This window comes from Manis pentadactyla, chromosome 1 (assembly GCF_030020395.1).
Source record: "Manis pentadactyla isolate mManPen7 chromosome 1, mManPen7.hap1, whole genome shotgun sequence".
Lineage (NCBI taxonomy): Eukaryota > Metazoa > Chordata > Mammalia > Pholidota > Manidae > Manis > Manis pentadactyla.
The window spans coordinates 204,469,578-204,488,474 of NC_080019.1; the positions used below are offsets into that span (position 1 = coordinate 204,469,578).

The 18,897-nt window shown below is 43.4% G+C and overlaps 1 protein-coding gene across 8 annotated transcripts in view; it reads left to right on the forward strand.

Annotated features, from left to right (window-relative positions):
• The window catches only part of TAMM41 (TAM41 mitochondrial translocator assembly and maintenance homolog), a 43,019-nt gene extending 24,926 nt beyond the window's left edge, over positions 1 to 18,093 (forward strand). For 4 of the 8 annotated variants that reach the window (XM_036911381.2, XM_036911383.2, XM_036911379.2 and 1 more), the window contains 3 exons: positions 7,284 to 7,449; positions 8,748 to 8,810; positions 17,958 to 18,093. In XM_036911381.2, coding sequence (XP_036767276.2) covers positions 7,284 to 7,449; positions 8,748 to 8,810; positions 17,958 to 18,034 — 306 coding nt within the window. In that variant the 3' untranslated portion in view covers positions 18,035 to 18,093. Of the gene's footprint in view, positions 1 to 2,326; positions 2,473 to 7,283; positions 7,450 to 8,747; positions 8,811 to 17,957 lie in introns of those variants that run through there. The other 4 variants (XM_036911382.2, XM_036911380.2, XR_005030088.2 and 1 more) reach the window with 4 other exon arrangements.
• The last annotated feature ends 804 nt before the right edge of the window (positions 18,094 to 18,897 follow it).

Genomic DNA, 18,897 nt, shown 5'->3' on the forward strand with positions numbered 1-18,897 from the left:
CCATATTTCTAAATAATAATATTTGACTATTGTCAATTTTTCAGTTTTGTACTTTGTCATCCACCTGTGGAAGATGAGGGCTTTTTTCAGTCTCTTATGCCACCCCCATGAACAACACACACACACACTCCACTTTCCACTTCATTCCCTCTTGCCCCACACATAGTTATTTCATACTTTTTGGTTAGGTTAATATTCAGTATTCACTTTATTATGACAACATTTTGTTTATTGCTGAGACAGACTACTCTAAAATTTCCTTTCCTATACAACTTTGTTTTTCTTGGAGTTAATGATTGTCTTAGTTTTTTCACTTACTTAATTTTCTTTGTACCTGTCACTAATTCATCCACATACTCTCATATAAATCTGTAAAATCTGCTCCCTTTACAGACAGACACATCAGGTATTTTCTCTGTTTCTTGCTTTTCTTGGGGACATTCTTCCCCTGTGTCCCTTGTTCCTTTCTGGACAAGTTGTTTTCTAAGTTTGCTAAACAACTGTTTTCTTTTTCATTATCACCCTGACAATTTCATTTGTCTCTCTCTCCTTTGCTAGTTTTTGGTTTTCTTGGTCTCCTGTCATCCTCATTCATGGTTGCAGTTTAATTTTTTTTTTTTAAGAACATTATGTTTACTAGGCTCTCCCCTACCCCAAGTCCCCCCCACAAACCCCATTACAGTCACTGTCCATCAGCATAGTAAGATGTTGTAGAATCACTACTTGTCTTCTCTGTGTTGCAAAGCCCTCCCCTTTCCTCCACCCCCCACATTATACATGCTAATCATAATACCCCCTTTCTTTTTCCCTGCCCTTATCCCTTCCTGCCCTTCCTGCAGTTTAATTTTGATGAAGTATATATATACCTCTTAGTACCTTCCTTACGTACATTATAAGAAAGATAAATTTTTTGAGACCATGTACATCTGAAAATGCTACCCTTGCACTGATTGGTAGTTTGGGCTGGGTATCAAATTCTAGAATAGAAATAATTTTCCCTCAGAATTTTTAAGTCATAGCTTCATGCCATCTAGTTTCTAGTGTTGCATTAAAACATCCAGTGACATTGCCTATTCCTTGTTTATGGCCTTTTTACCTCTCTCACATCGTTTAGGATGTTTTCCTTTTTCCAGTATTCTTAAATTTCATGGTGATGTGCTTTTGTCTTTCTTGTATGTTCTGTTTTTCATTATTATTCTATCATTTCATGAGCCCTTTCAGCCTAGAAATTCATGAGCCCCAGTTCTTAGAAATTTTACTATTTCTGTAATAACTTCTTCATGGCCATTTTCTTAGTTTGTTCCTCCAGAATTGCTGTGAGTTGGTTGTTTGGCCTCCTGGTTTGATTTTGTTCTTTCCTATTTCTTTTGAGTTTTTGTTCTGCTTTCTAGAATTTGTCAAATTGATCTTGTAGCACTTCTATTGAATTTTTAATTTCCTCTGAATTCTCTTTTTTATAGCATCCTGTTCTTGTTTTATGAAGCATTATCTTTCCTTATCACCTTATATTTATTATAATTTTTGAAGTTTTTTCTTGTCTGCATTGTCTCTTTCTTACTTTTTCTGTTGATTCACTCTCATCTGTTAGGTTAGAGGCTTTCCTCAAATATTTGGATGTCATTTGTGGCTTCTTCTTAAAGAGCAAGGCACTTTTTAAAAAGGCAGATTGGCAGTTCTTTGTGACAGATAGGGCTTGTCAGCTGGTGGGCTTCACACTAGGATTATGGGGCTTTTTTTTATCGGAGGACCCCAGGTGTCAGTGTCTGTAGAACTTCTCCAGGGAGACATCATCTACTCTTTAATTAGAGGATAGGGGAGGATAATGTGCCTAGCTGCCAACTTTCTAGAAGCTGAGCCAGGGAAAAGGCTGGGAACTTCTTAAACTATGAAGATAAACTTTCCCAAATTCCTCACTGTGGCCTATGGAAGCCTGCATACTCTAGGTTCTCTTATCCTGATCTATGTTTCTGTTCCTATGGAAACTTAAAGAATAAGGTCAGTGGGCTGACCTAGAGTTCTCAGCGCCCTATCTGACCTTGAGGCTGCAACTAATACCCGTATTCTCCCTCTTCCACTGCCCATTCAAACCTCCCCTCACCCTCACCTGGGCTAGGTGAGGTGGCCTGGACCCTTGTTACTGAGGAGTCCGAGACCCTAGTTACCATGCCCATCTCGGGCTGTGGCTACTGCACTTTGCATTTACCATCACAGTTGGGCATGGGGTACTCAGAGATGTGTGTCAGCTGCCCTACCTCCTGATGATCAGGGTCCATTACTTCTGCCCGTTCAGTGACTCATTTCTTTGTCTGCTGGACTTTTGGCACAGGATTCTAAACCGATGAGGTGGCAGTCATAGCCTTAAATTTAATGTTGATGTGTACTGTGTCCTATTGGAGAAGCATTCCTCCTCGGGGAACTAGGACCTCTTGACACACAGTCCTAACGTGGAGATGGGAAGCACAGATTTCCCAGGTGAGTCACTGCTAGCGATGGGAAGCAGAGCCATTTCCCCTTCCACCCCTTGGTCCCCAGGCCCATGTATTCTGCCAGTTGGGAACATAGTACTGTACAATAGGACGTGTACTGCACCCCATTCTCAGAGGGTGTCATCTCCAAGCTGATGCCTCATCTGTTGTTCATTATTCTGCCATAGGGCTTTTCAGTAGTGGCACTATTGACATTTTAGGCTGGATAATTCTTTGTTGTGGGAGTCAAAAAGTACCCCCCTACTGCCTTACTAGCTGGCTGGCAGCTTTGGTGCCTTATGTGGTAGAAACAGTGGAGCCATGATCCTGAGCCCATTGTGGCATCTCTTCACCTCCTTTGTGCTAATGTGGGTCCCATGAATGATGTTACCTGGTACGCATGTTGGTGAATCAAACGTTCTATAAGCCCTTCTGGCTGGGTTCTGGGGGCAGGAAAGGCAAACCCATGCTCAGACTGTGCATCACTTCCAGGCAAGATGAATTGTGGCCTCTTCCTAGGTGGAAGGGGTCTAGTGTTGTCAGCTTACCACCAAGTAGCTAGTTAGTCATAAAAGAACGTCCTGTTACCAGGATCTCAGCACTGGCCTCTGTTGCTGTCAGGATAGACTTTCAGCAGCAGCAGTGACCGAGTCAGCCTTGGTGAGTGGATCCCATGACACTGGATCTTGGCAGAGCCTCTGTCCCTGCCATCATGGCTACTCCTTTATGCGCCACCGTGCAGCACTTGGATGGCAGAGCTAGTGAGTCAACCTGCTGAATCATTCCTTTGGTTGGTACTCTCCAATGGACATTAACATATAATACAACCATCTTCACACTTGGAGCCCACACTCATGGGCCCATCCACGTGCCTCTTCCCCCATGCCTCTTCAGTCCTCTCCAGAAGCCAGTCACAAGGGAGCCTCCATGTGGCTGTGTGCATGAGCCGGTGGACAGATGCAACAGTATGTGCTGGTTCAGCAGCACACAGTGTGTGGTTCGGGGTCTGGGTTTCCTGTCTGTGGAGCTCACTTGTGCCCTCTTGCCTTGCTTGTGTCCAGTGCTGTGTACTTTGGTCTCACAGTGGATTGCTGGGGAACCTGCCAGACCATATGACTTGGAGAATCCGAGAAATCCCAGCTTACAATGGGCAGTTCTTGATGCATGGTCATTTGATGTCCCATGGATAAAAGTCCCATCTCTACCAGGGTCTAGTATCTAGGAGCTGATTTTAAATGTATGGTTTTTCTTGCAGATAGCATGGCCTCACCATTGTGATTATCATATTGGGAGCCCACCATAAGCTTCCTAAGGCTGCTTTTTGCACTGAGGATACCCCTAGTACTGTAGAGTTCACAGGGCTGTGTGGCCAACAGGGCAGGGCTCTGACACTGCTGCCTGGGTCTGTTGCAGAGCTTTCTGCTCTGAGCCCCTCACAGACCTGGCATCCTTTTATGCCACTTGGTGAAAGAGTCTGAGCATTTTTCCCAAGTGTGGAACATGCTGTCTTCAGAACCTGAAGGCGACTGCCAGGCATTGTGCTTCTTCCTCAGTGGTGAGAAGTGCAAGAAGCAATAGGTTTATCTTTATTTTGAAGAGGATATCCCCATGTGCTCCAGACCACTTCTCCCCTAAAAACTGAACTGATGTAGCAGGCTGAAACTTCATAGGGCTTATCTTCTACCCTCTAAAGTGCACACACCAAGGCCTCCAATGTACTACCTCTTACTGCTCCCCAGGTGACAACGTAGTGGCCAACATGGGGTTATTCAGGATATCCAAATAGCATGGTTTCCTGTGACTATTGTGGGACAGTGTGGGAGAGTGAACGTAGCCCTAAGGTATACCAGGTGGTATATTCTTGTCTGTACCATAGGAAGGTGAACTGCTTCTAATTCTCCTTCTTAAAAGGTATGGAAAAGAACGCATTTACTAGGTCTGTGGCCGATGCAGGCACCCACAGTTCTGTTGATCTCTAGCAGATTAACCGCATCTCGCCCAGCAGATGCAAACAGAGCTTCTGTTCCACTTGGTTGAGTTTGGGGTAATCTATTACAGTCTGCCAGAATACATTCAGATTTTGTTGAAGGCCAGACTAAATGGACATATGATGGGGACCATCAACCTTTTTATTAATCAGGGTTCTCCAGAGAAACAGAACCAATAGAATATATATAGAGAGAGAGACTTTTTTTTGAAAGGATTAGCACATACAACTGTGGGAGGTAGCAAGTTTGAAATTTGCAGGGCAAGCTGGTAGGCTGGAGACCCAGGAAAGAGTGGGATGTAGTCTTGAGTCCAAGGGCAGTCTGAAGGCAGAATTCCTTCTTCCTTCAGACTTCTTTTAAGGCCTTCAACTGATTGGATGAGGCCCACCCACTGGGTACTGTGCCTAACTGGGTACTAATGCCTAGCCAAGTTGATGTATACAGTTAAACACCACCTGCCTGCATCCTTTAGATCTACAAGCAGCACTAATCTCTGCCATGCCTCCTGGGAAATGGTTTTATTTTTTAATTACTTTTGGCAGAGGGTGAGAATGGCAGCTTCAAAGGCTTCCACTTGGCCTCCCACACTATGACAGCTCCCAGATGCCATCATAGAGTTTGCTTTCTGGGACCATCCTGGTACCAACTGGGTAAGACTGGGATTGAGCAGATCAGAAATAAAGACCTCACCTGATCCTGTGGTGGCACTGTGGAGCCAGAGGGCCCTTCCTAGTTGTCCCAGTGTGGGGCAAACTTTATACTCCTGCATTTTCTGCATTGTATACAGGCAGCTCTCTTTGGCTGAGAGCAATTCTGGGAGGGAGTCAGAGAGAGATTGAGCCAGCTTTTCCCAGCAGCTAGTGGATGAGGATCTTGGCCCTGAAGCCAGGGTTTGGGTAGTGCAACACAGCGTCCACTATCATAGGACCGTAACTGCTTTTTAAAAACATTGGCTTTATTGAGATATAATTCACATACCGCATAACTCAGTGACTTTTAGTATATTCACAGAGTTGTGCAACCATCACCACAGTCTAACTGTAGAATATTTTTATCCCTCCAAAAAGAAACCCCATACCCATTAGCAGTTCCAGCTTCCCCTCCCCCCAGGCAACCACTAAACTGCTTTCTACTGCGGATTGCTCATTCTGGACACTTCATATAAATGAAGTCATACAATATGTGGTTTTCTCCAGATCTGCTTTTAAAATGCAATTTGGCTCATGATTTAACTAAATGTTTTTACTTTCATACTTTAATGATAATTGAGTAAGGATAATTAGACAGAATTTAGCAATTTATTTAAACATGTCACCTAGTGTTTTGTCTTTAAACACATGCTTTCAAGCCAAAATTCTAGTGAATTCTTTTCATCAAGAGGAAACAGTGGCAAGTACTATTTTCTAATTCCTCATGTTACTCAAACCATTTTGACATGTCTAAAATTCCTGGAACTTTCATAGGTAAAGCCATATAGAAATATAAGATCCTTTTGGTTAATCTCTATACTTGGCCCCCAAATATGAGTCCATAAATGTTATTTCTAGTATGTTTTACAGAAATATCCACATATTTTGTCATTTATCTAGCCAAAGCTAAGAAGAGGACAAACCGTGGGAATTTAGAGCCATCTTAATGATAAATATGAAAAATTTAGGTTAAAAACCCTTTCACCTTTGTTAGAGCCACTAAATAATAGCATTTTTTCTTTTTAACATAAATTTTATTGCTAACACTAAAAAATCCAGACATTAGCATATACTCAATAAATATTTATTGAATGAGAAAAAGTAGTAGAATGAGTGAATTCTAATAAAGAAAGTTGGTCATATCTAGAAAATCTGAATCCAAAATATAATACATTTGTCTAATGTTTTCCTTACTAGTCTCTTTGTTGATGTTAAAATGTTAACATTTGTCAAAAGAACACAATACAGATTCTTACTTGGAAAATAATGTGATACAAGCTTTTGAGGGCCATGATACTGGTTCTTAACCTGGCAGGCAGGCAATGTTTACCTGATTTTTTAAAAATTTAGGTCCGTGAAGTATAGTATATTAGACTGTAGCTAATGTGGCTAACCTCTGGTTCAAAGGTTTCCAAGTAAAGTCTGATGCATAGTTTTATATTTGTTTTATTTCAGTATTTATCTTTTAACTTAATGTATTTTAGAGCATGTTAGGAATAGAAACCACTGGTTTTTTTAAATAGGAGTAAACTACTCCTATTTAAGTAATAATGACAGCAAAGTTTTATTAACACAGTCATTCATTCCCTTAACCAATTTTTTGAGCACCTACTATGTGCCAGGGAATTAAAAGTGAATAAGACTAGTCTTTGTCATCAGTTTATTCCTGCAGTTTGTGAAATACAGCATGGTATGTAAAAGATCCTAATGGCAGGAGATACTAATTTAGATCCACACTTTCTTACTGCCTGTACAACCCTGGCTGTTACTCTGCCTCTGTGCTTAAAATGGGAGAATCTGAGCACCTGGATTTGATGGGGCCTCGGTGGACATTAGCAGCAGCCTTACTTCCTTTAACTCAACTGCTGGATTTAAGACAAGTGGAAATTTTTAAACTGAAAGTCAGAAATTGATCCTTGGCTTCTGTTCTTTTCTCACGTAGACATGAAATATTGTAGGAACATAATTGGGGTCTTTTGAAGGAGCCTAGAATCCTGAACCCTTAGTCACCCAGCTGCAGAAAGGAGGAAGTCTCCTCAGCGTGCGGCTGAGGTGCGGGTCCTGCCTGCCTGAGCAGCTCTGAGGGGAGCCTTGTATTCAAAGCACTCTGCATAGACATCTTTTTTTTTTCTTTCCCCTAGATAGATAAAAGCCCAGAAGGGCAATTCACTCAGCTAATGACATTGCCTAAAACCTTACAGCAACAAATAAATCATATTGTGGACCCTCCTGGAAGAAATAGAGATGTGGAAGAAACTTTACTACAAGTTGCCCATGATCCTGACTGTGGAGATGTAGTGCGACGAGGTATGTTTATGAATTTGACACTGAGGAAGTGCTGGCCATGGGTAAAAGCAAAGTTGTGACTGAGACATACTCTGTCTTTCTTGCCTGGTGAGATCCGGAGACTGCCTCCGGGAAGGAAAAAACACTAACAATCCAGGGTTTTTCCAAATCTCATTTTTCATTTGTTTGAAGTTAGGGTGGTGCAAGTGCTTCTGGTTTCAGATCCCTGGGTCCTAAATCACTGGCAAGGGGGAAACAATGTTTCTTTTGGTTCCAAGGGCATAACTTCTAGAAGATATTCCAAAGACCTGTCTGTGCTCTCCAAAGTGGTCTGAGAAGGAAGGAGACTGGTGACATTTTTAGTGCTTTTATGATATCAAACATACAGCTTTCATCAGCCGACTCCCATTCAGCGTGTCTCTCAGTGTAATCAACAGGCTCCTCTGACGCGGCCCACGCTCCATACATTATCCCCAGGGCTTCCTGATGGTCACCCAAAAATCTTACCTTCAGAGACCCACTTCCTTTTGAAGTGTTAAAGATCATTTACAAGGCCAGTCAGTACAGAAATAATTAGAAATTGAAAGTGACTCCCTCCCTCAGGTAAGGACATCCTCTTTTATTGAGTAAATATGTAGTGAGCTCCTCCCAGGTACCTGCCACTGTGCTGGATACAGTTTGCAGTGACCCTGTTGATAGTGAGCTACGACAGGCAGAGCCACAAGCACCCTCTCAGGGCCGCGCCCCAGGTTGTCAGAGCATGTTTAGGTCACCAGGTACCAATTCCAAAGATAAATGTGCAGGCTTCTCGTTGTGTGTTGTTCTTCGCCTTAACCTGATTCAAGTCACAGTGTGGTCTTACCACCTGAGAGGATGAAGGGCTGTACCATTGCTCCTCACTGAGGAGCACTATAGCTGTGTTTGCAGAATGCAAGTTTTTCTCCTAGGCACAAGCATCTGTTTTTTTTTATCTTTTCAAATCATGGAGTTGAGAACCAGCAGCTTTAAGCAGATTTGAAGTCATAAAGTGACCTTTGGGGGTCACCTGACCCACCTTCTATTTTAAGGTGAGGAGGCCTGGGCCCAGAGGGGGTCAGTCACTTGCCTGTGCTCACCCAGCGGGTTGGTGACACAGTGGGCAGTTCTGGTCTCCGGGCCCTCAATCCTAATACCCTTTTCACTATCACTTCGTGACACCAGGACAGAGATGGATTTGCTGGTTTTATTGGACAACTGGAAAGAATATTTAGTTTCAGGTTTTGAAAGTGTTAAGATAACTAATGTCTGGCTTTTTTGGCATCCTTCTTTTTTTCTCACAGGACTTTCAGCTATTGTGAGACCTTGTAGTATGAAACAGAGCATCAAAGGCATTTTCACTGGTGGTAAGAGCTACAGAAAATCCACGCTTACTGTACCTGCTGGATTGAGTGGCCTCAAGGCTCCTGGTTAAAACGTTAAGCTTTATCTGTATCCTGTAAGGACCGTGAAATGCTGGGACATGTGTGGCAATAACGTGCAGATGGGCAGAACAGCCCCGGAATCGGGCCAAAGAAGGACAACCATGTGCAGTGCTATCGGGAGGCCGCCCAGCCCCTCTGAGTTTCTGAATCACTCCTCATGTGCAGAGTTCCCCTCATTTTTGTGTTTATGGAAATTAACATGCATGTCATTGCAAAAACAGCACACCTTCCTCTTCCCCACCACGTGTCCTCTCCAGACACAACTGCTGCCAGCTCTCTCAGTGGGTTGTTGTGTTCACTGCCACTTTCTAAATCATAAGCCTATATTACTGGTGCTTTCCTCTTCACTGTTAATCCTCCTCTGTTGACTTCTCACCCTGGCAGATTAGAATTCAGTCCTCCATGCACCTCACCCCTGCACCCCACCTGCCATCCCTGTCCCCCTCATGTAGTGGTTGCAGCTCTGGTAGAGTCAGTTTCGGAGTCCACACTGTCTGACTGCTAATGGGATTCACAGAGGAGCCACAGACACATTTCCTTCCCTGCACGACTTTCTCTTCTCATGGAGATCGTGCCCACCTGCCTCGTGTGAGGGATCCCATTTCCTCTGTCTTGTCCTTTCGTGGTGCACCCTCTCATTTTGGTGAAGCACACCATCTGGTAATTTTCTGAGAAGAGGTGCTGGGGAAAGCTGGGGGACAAGTTTAGAGACCATATGTATCTAGAAGTATCTTTAGTCTGCCCTCATGCATAATCGAGACTTAGGCTGGAGAGAGATTAGAAATAACTTTCCTTTAGATTTTTGAGATCATTGCTCAGATCTTCTCACCTCTAGGATTGCTGTCAATGCCCAAAGCCATTCTGATTCTTAATCCTCTGCATATGTTTGTCTGGAAGCCTCTTTGGTCTTCATTTTCTCCCAGGGCTCTGACATTTCTCAGTGATATGTTTTGCTGTGAGTTTGTTTTTTTTATCTGTTATCCTGGGTACCCCCCACACTCTCAGTTTGGCAACTCAGAATATAAGAATATGAGGAAATTTTCTTTTATTCCTTCTTTCTTCCCATCTGTTTTCTCTCTTCTCTTTCTGGAACTCCTCTTATTCAGATATTGGACTTCCTTGAATAATAGTACTTTGATTTTCTTTTCATTTCCTATTTTTGATCTCTCTTTTTGCTCTGAGAAAATCTGGGAGATTTTCTCAACTTTAGCTTCCAATACTTCTATTCAGTTTTTGTTTCTTCTTTATATTTTTAATTTCCAAATGTTACTGTTTTCTTTGTTTCAGTCTCTGAATATGCCTTCTTAAAGCTTTGTTTTAAACATCCTATTCTTGTTTTATGGGCTTCAGCATTTGAACATATCTTTGGATGTTGCCAAATTGCCCTCCAAAGTGGTTCTGTCCATTTGTAGTCCCACTAGGCAGTAAGCAAGAGTTCTTATCTCTCCCCTTTCATTCCCACTCTTGATACTGTCAAATGGTGGACGTTTCCCATTCAGTCTTTATATAACCATCTACTGAGTGTCTCATGTGCTAGCCACACAGGATATACAAAGTGAACATGACACCATCCTGCCTTTAAATAATTCATAATCTAGGAGAGACAAGCATGTAAATAGAAATTTTCAGTACCTGGGGATGAATGGCACACAGGTAACCCAAAGACAGGAGTGATCTCCCAGCCTGATTCTGATCCTTGGGTTGAGATTGCTGGAGAGCCGGCCTGGCCACACCTCTGGATGTCTCATCCCAGCTGCCCGGACACACAGCCAGTGTTGGGCCCCAGGGACACAGTGTTGCCCTCCTCAGTCTTCACAAAGATTCATCAAAGATCCAACGGAGATTTAGTAGTACATGTGCCAGATCGACTCAGCTTATCACTCAGTGGGGCATAACTGTATTTCCAATTCAGATATTTATGTAATCTGTGTTCCTGCTGGTTTATCCTGGCAGGGCTGAAGATGAACCGCTTTTGTTTGCTTGGTTGTTTCAGGTTCCTAATCTGTGTTTTGTGTAATTGCAGCTCCTGTGGGCGAGGCAGAATGCTTTGTTGTTTTTTTTTGTATTTGGCTTCCTGTGCTATAGGGTATTATTAGATTTTTTTTTTTAAGTTGTGATAATGTGTTAGGGGTTTTTAAAAAATTCCTTTTCTTTTGGAAATGCAAAAATTTGGTGGGGGAAAGTAGTAAGAGACAGATGATGCAAGATTGGCCATGAGTTGCTGCATTGCTGAGGCTGGCTAAGATGCATGGAGACATATGGTACTATTCTTTTAAAAGTTTGAGTCTTTCTCTAATAAGAGGTCCTTGAAAATCCATCCTCAGCACATCCTGACACTTTCCAGTCCCTGGTTTCAGTGGCCAGCAGAGGGCAGTGGGTAACACTTCAGTATCCAGATTTGCATGTGGCCACAGAGCACCCAAAGCCAGCTCCCTGCATGCCCGCTGCCCGTTTCCCTTTCCCTGGTCAGGGTGCCTCACTACATTGTGCAACTGAGGTTGCAGAAATTGTGGAAAGTGATGAGCCACCCTTCAAATGGGGTGTACTTACCTTGTACTCTGGCTTCTCTGGGCTATGATGGTCGTGGCCTTTAGTGAAGACAGCCCAGGCCTATGAGCCCCAGAGACCAGGGTTCAAATTCCAACTTAACTACTGTGACTTTGACAAGTCACCTAATTTTTCTGAGTTTTAATTTCATAGGGACAATTGTACATGCCTCACCAGGTTGCAAAAATTATACCTTAAGCTCTATAAAAGCACCTAGCACTGTGCCTGGGCTTTCTTCTCTTGGTATCGTTACCTAAAGATGCCTGACCTCTTTGGAATATGCCTCTTTGCACTGTCATATTCAGATGCAACGGCATCCATTAACCAGGTCTCTAGCTGGAGCTGACTGTACCGACAGGCCTTGTCTGTCTTCCTCTGACTTCACCACAGGCGTCAGAACTCTGACCTCTGGTGCTTTTTTCCTTAGACGTCCCCTGGTAGTCGTAGCTCTTGTCCTGCCTTGCTTTTACTAAGTCCATCTTTCCAAAGTCTCTGAAGTTCTACCTCTGTTCAGTTTCTCAGCCAACTCATGTCATCTGCAGGGTGAGAAAACCCCAGTGTATTTGGTTGAGTTTTTATTCCTTTGTGGTCATTATCACTCGACTTTGCAACCTCCCAACCAGAGTGGGGGTAAAAAGGAAGCTTCAGGCTTCCCCTAGGCAACAAATACCAATTATATTCAAATACAGTTCAATACAGAGAGACAGATAACTGAGAATACAGATAACTGAGAAGCAAAGCTTAGTATCAATGGACTTGGAGTTGAAGTCGCTCTTTGCTCTGTAACCTTGGAGTGTTAGTTGGCCCTCCTTCCCTGGAGTGGTGGTGATGTTCCTACCCAACTGGCCACATGCTGAGTGTCCAGTTTGTGCGCTGTTCCTAATAGATGCTTTATAAGTTTTGGTGAGTCTCGATCTAAATACAACTCTATTCCAAGAAAGGATGGAGGCCAGCTATCAATAACTAGCCCATAAAATTGCCCTTTTTTATAAACTGTGTTGGATAACATGGCAGCATGTTCTCATGCAGTCTGACACCATCTTCAATAGTTCCCTTGAAATTCCTTTACCATCAGATACACCCATGTTTGAAGCTGAGTATGGAAATGCTTCCAGAGGCAAACACTATTTTTTCCCCTTAATGGGGAAAATATATTAGAAAATAATATTAACTCTCTTAGACTGTGCCATAGCAGAATAGCATAGCTCTCATCAGGGCAGCAGATGAGCAGCTGGAAACAGCCAGCTCAGGAGTCACGGAAGACTGTTTAATCTCCTAAAACTTGCTGCTTCTCTTCTCGTGGTAGCAGCAGAGGCATCATATCTCAGACTGGTGAGAGATGACCAGCTAAGCTACTGTCATATTCCGATCGACAGCAGCCTTACATGTTTCTAACTTGACTGGAGAGAAGTGGAACTGTTTGAGTATTCTGGTGTGGGAACTAGGAGAGAAGTGAGGAAATTTACTGATAAGTCTGAGAAGCAGGAGACAGACAAGGGAGGGCCTTACAGGCCATGAAAAAGGATTCAGAATTTATTTTGAGGGCTGAGGGATCGTGGACAGACCACTAGAGCTAGAGACCAGAGAACACACTGAAGGAGATAAAGCTGTTACCAGGGAAACTGATGAGAGATTGCAGCCAGGTGAGGGATTACGGCAGCCTGAACTTGGGTCCCTGCAGTATAGGCAGAGAGAAGAGATGCAGGCAGTATTTAGAAGGCAAGTTACCAGGTCTTGGTGATTGGAGAGAGATGGAAGGTGAAGGAGAGAAAGGAGTCAAAGGTAACCGCCAGGTTCTGGCTTAGGAAGCAGAGGCCGGTGCTGCCATTCCTGAAGGTGAGGGAGGTTGGGGGAGCATGATGAGTTTTTTTGTGTCTTGCTTTATTTTTCCCTACCTGACTTTCTGGTCAGTCTGAATTGACTCTGGTCAGGGTGAGCAGGGGGAGATACCTACTCACCTCCCTAGCTTCAAAAGATTCAACTGAATTACAGGACAGGTTTAGTCTCGTTCCTAAAACGTTTCTGTCATGCGGAATACAATAGAATGGATCATTAGTTATCCTCTGCTGTGACTTCTCATAACTAAAACATTTCTTCCATTTTTTGGTACCTACATATTTAAATAAGAAGAACATGTAATAATAGTTAAGATTTTTTCAGATGATGTTCATTTAACCTGAAAGTTCTTAAAGTAAGTTGTACTGCCTCAGAAGAGGTTTTCTTTGTAGATGTAGCTAACTGGCTAGGAATTGATTGGAAGAATGTTTGGGAGTTTATTGATTTTCTCTCTTTAGGATCTAAAACATAGAATTATGGGAAGGGAGTGACTTTCACAACCTAGTCATAGCTCAGCCTCACATTATTTCCCAGAAATTTGGTCTGTCATTAGACCTGACAGCTTAAGGCCACACAGGGAATTCATAGCCTTACACAGCTAGTGACTTTGCTTTAGGTCATGGAAACAAGCTGAAAATGAGCAGAAAGAAAACCTTAGGAGCCATGTATTGAAGTACATTTCTGTAAGCTTCCCAAACAAAACCCTGGCTCTAGATACTCATCAGAGTTCATAATGACTAGCTTTAGGTAAATAGGGATCTGTCTACAGAGGATGTGTGTGAAGAAGTGTCGTGCACTGTCCATCACTGGGGAAGGAGCAAATGCCATGCAGATGGTTCTTAAAGTCTCTCTCCTCACAGGCTGTCTGTCCCTCCAGACAGGGTGCAAAAGCACACTTCCTAAACCACCAGCCTTTTCTTTAGAAAGGAAGCAGGACCTAAAAGAAACCTTAATGTAGGCCAAGTAGAATTCTGTGGAATGTAAACTCTAAGGCAGAGGCCATACTGTTGTTCCTTCCTGTGTCCCCAGCAACCAGCTCAGTGTTTCATATACATAGGTGCTTAGTAAATACTCATTCAGTGCATTTCAGTGACTGAGAGATTCTAGATTTTCTAGTAGTAGGAAAAATCTCCATATACAGTTGACCCTTGAATAACACGAGTTAGAACTGCCTGGGGTCCACTTACACCCAGATTTTTTCAGTAAATATATTGAAAAATTTTTTGCAGATTTATGACAATTTGAAAAAAACTTTTCTTTAGCTTACTTTCTTGTAAGGATACAGTATATGATACATATAACATACAAAATATGTATTAATTGACTGTTTATGTTACCAGTAAGGCTTTCTGGTCAACAGTAGGCTATTTAGTGGTTGAGTTTTTGGGGGAGTCAAAAGTTGTACATAGATTTTCGATTATGTGGGTGTCGGCTGAATTAATATTCTAATTGCAACAAAGGTGGAGGAGTTAAACGTCATGAAGCTTGGAGTAGACAACATTTCCTAAGGAGGACTCAAAATCTGCTAACCATAAAGGACAAATTTGATATATCAGCTGCCCCCATGTTGATCCAGAGTCAGCTGAATACAGAGAAGGGCACAAATCACACATTGGTGAGTTTTCACGAAGTGAACACACTCATGAAGCTAGTGCCCAGAAGCAGAAAGAACAGTGCCAGCACCCCAGGCCCTGTGCCCAGTCACAGTCACTGCTCCTCCCGGAGTGGCTACTGTCCTGACTTCTAATGCCAGGCTTCTATTTTGCCTGTTTTTGAACTTGATATAAATAGGTACTCTATTCTGTTTTTCCCTCCTCATAAAATCCTCATAACATCAGTGAAATTCTTCATGGTGTTGGAAGTAGCAATAGTTCATTCATTCTCATTGCAACTAATCCATTGTATGAATATACCAACAGTTTATCCATTCTACTCCTGCTGGTTTTTTGGGTTGTTTCCATTTTGAGGCTATTACAAGGGATGCTACAGTAAATGTTTCTGAACCTGTCTTTTGGTAAATGTACGATGCATTTCTGTTAGGTATATGCTTGGGAGTAGAATCACTGGATGCGAAAGTGTGTGAATGTTTGGCTTGGTAGGTACTACCAGACAATGGGCCAAGTTACGCTCTCGTTGGCAGGGTTCCTCAGCTAATAATTGGTATTATATGCCTTTTTCATTTCAGGCATGCTGAGGGGTGAGCAATAGGATCATATTGGAGTTGTAATTTACAGTTCCTGATGACTAACAAAGTTGGGCATTTGTTCTTACATTCAATTGGGTATCTTCTTGTGAAATGCCTATTCTAGTCTTTTGCTCATTTTTCTCTTGAGTTGTCTGCTTTTTCTTACTGAATTCTCTATATGCTTTGGATATAGGTCCTTGGTTGGATATATGTAATGCAAAATCTCCCACTCTGGAGGTTCTTGTTTCATTCTCTCAATGGCATCTTTTGATGAAAAGAAGTTCTTAATTCTACTTAGTCTGATTTATCAAATTTGTCCTTTATTGTTAGCAACTCTTTGAGTCCTGCTTAGGAAATTTTGCCTACTGCAAGCTTCATGAAGTGTAACTCCTCCACCTTTGTTGCAATTAGAATATTAAGTCACCAAGGACCTTTTGTTCTGATCTGTTGGTTCTTAACCTTTTGCAAATCCTAGGTACTTACAAAAATCTTGATGAGAACTCTGGGCCCTCTGCACAGACGTGCACATACACAGCAAACTCCCCTGCAGTTTTGGGGAGTACACAGGCTGCCACTGAAGCCTGTCCAGGGCCCCTTGCTAGGGAACCCCAAATCTAGTACAGCACAGTCATTTTGCAGATGAGGAAATTGAGGCCCAGAGGGGGCATCACCTACAAGTGCATGGCCCAGCTGGGACTAAAGTTGGGCCTCTTGAGACCTATTCCAGGGCTTGTGCTAACACAGTTCCCTACCACAGGCTCTCTGAGACTCGCTCAGGCAGAGCCTTTGGAAGGAGAGACTGTTTTTAATTAAGGGAGGTTTCTGTCCACTAGCAGCAAAATATGGCTACATGATGACACACGTGTACTTTATGTATTTACCTTAAGTGTTAAGCTTCAAGGAGTCTGTGAGTAAAGTTTTTGAAGCTGAGTTTGGACTTACCACGGTCCATGCATCTTCCTCTAGCTGTGACTCAGTGCCCTGGGGTTGCTGTGTTGAACCTTACTGTACGCTGCTACCTGTGTTCTGCTCAGGGTCTTGATTGGTTCTGGCTGGAATTTTTTAAGTGCCTTATGTAATATGTCTCCAGTCTCAGTGCTCAAGTGGGTGAGGTTTTCCAGAGTGATTGCTTCAGGGAGAAAATTAACAGGGGAGGAGGCAGGGAAAGGAGCTCTGAGTTTCTTGACTAGACGATGTCAGTTTGCAAGTAGTCAGTCAGTAGACAAGCCAGACCAGAGTTCTGGAAGTATTTGGTAATGATTTTAGTGGTACCCTGCCTTTCTACCTGCCACTGCCTGCAGTAGCCTTTTCAAAGGTTCTGAGAGGACCGTGCAGCTACAGGGAACTGCCTAGTATTTTTCAAAAGGTCACTCAAAGTCCAGCACTAGGAGTCTCCACGACTAACCCGTTACCTTGTCAGCAGTGCTTCCAGAAGTGCCCTGCCAGGGGTGTGCATGTCAGACTGGCAGCACAGACTGCAGTTTGTATCTCACGGTGGAAAAGACTGTGTCTTGGGGCCACACCCTGAAACACAGACTAAAGGATCTCATCCTCAGCACAAAGGAAGTCAAGCCCAACATAATACTGTCTGCGAATAGGATCCTAGTAGATCTGACAGACAACATCCCAGCTATTCTATCCCATTTTACTTATTTTGCATGAGCCCCCAGAGACCCTCTTCTCCAGTTTCATCAGGTGCTTGTGATTAGGTAGATGGAGGTGCTAGACAGCTCTCTGAATGAGGTGTGTCTGTTCCATCATTTCAAAGCATTTACTAAGCACCTTGGAGGTGCTAGGTGCTGTACCAGGTGGTGGGGGTGTGGGGTGAATAGGACAAGGTCCCTGTCCTGCAGGAGCTCCCAGTCCAGGCTGAGGGACAGGTGAGTAAACTGATGAGTGCTGTATGGTGTGTAAGCACCGCCCAGAGGTCAGACAGGTGCTGGGCACCAAGAGGAGCAGCAGCCAAATTGGCCTGGGGAGTCCAGAAAGACACTTCTAGAGAAGAAATCTGAGAGGGGATCAAGGGTTTATGGCAGAAAGTGATGGAAGCAACATTCACCCTGGGTAGGTTGGCCTCATGCAGAGGGACACAGCAGCAGTGAGCTGGGGGTGGTTGGAACTCAGGCATTGGGCTATAGAAAGGGGGCCAGGGATGCCCAATTACATACAGTCTTGTCTTTCTTCTTCCTTTCTCCTCCATTTTAAAAATGCAAAAGCTGCTAAGATACTTGTAACTCAAAAGATTCACTCCTCCCTTAACTCAGGTGCCATCAGCCTCTGTTGCTGTGTTAGTAGGCGCCTAAATCGGAATCTTTCCTCTTGATGTTGATCTCAGTGACCTTTAACAACCTGCAGCTCTCAGAGTCTCTTTGACTCCACCTGTCAGCCTATCATGGCTCCATGTGAAAGACAAATCTCTGGTCAGATTATCATGGAAACTCTAGATGAGTATCTACCCAATAAGCCTCAGTTTTCTCACCATCTCTTGTTTTCTCTTTTAGGTGTGAAGAAATCGGTGATTTATAGTTCATTAAAACTGCAAAAAATGTGGAAAGGATGGCTGAGGAAAACATCCTGATTTTGCTTGCTTTTGTATATGTTATGTAGAGAAGAATAAAGTGATCCCTTTTAACAGAACAGCACTTGTACTTTGGCCCGTTGCTTGATTTCGAAGATACCTTGGTTTGCATAATACTTGATTTTTGAAGAGTATGTTTTAGACATTTATCCAGGTGAGACCCAAATACCTTTGAGGACCTAGCATGAGAAGAGAAGAATCCTCTTTCCATGTGACACCATCTGGATCCTGTTTACATAAGGGCTCTAGCTGCAGTCTGCGTTGTTTTGGTAGAAGAGAGACCTGAGAAATTGTGTGCGCACCTGTGGGCATGTGGCCCCAGGGGTTACAGGCAGGGGAAGTTGGTTCTCTCTGCCTGTCTCCACCCTCACTTGGTGTTTCCTGGCAAGAGCTCACACGTCCTGCCAGCATCTTCCTGTATCTAGGCTTTTTACTTTTCTCTTTGTTCTTTCAGAAGGTGTGGGGCAGGGTGACTTGGGCAAGGAGCCTGCGGCAGACCTCTTGCAGAGCCTTCTCTATTGTAACACAAATGTTTGGGTAACAGGCCACCCCGCAGTATGCCTTGAACAACAAAGGACTCGCAGTATGCCTTGAACAACAAAGGACTCGTTAGCTCAAAGCACTGGAGAGTCAGAGGTGCGGTGGGCTTCACAGTTAGTCTGATCGGGCCGGTTTTCGGAACCATCCAGGACGTGGTTTCTCTCCCTCTCCTGCCTCTGCCCTTTGCAGTACTGGCATCATGCTAAGACTGGCTCCCCTCTGAATTCTGAGACTGTTGGCAACAACTTCAAGGGCTGTGCTTCCCCATCTACATTTGGGGAGACAGGGTTCCTCTCAGAAGCCCTCTTAGAAAAGCAAGAAAA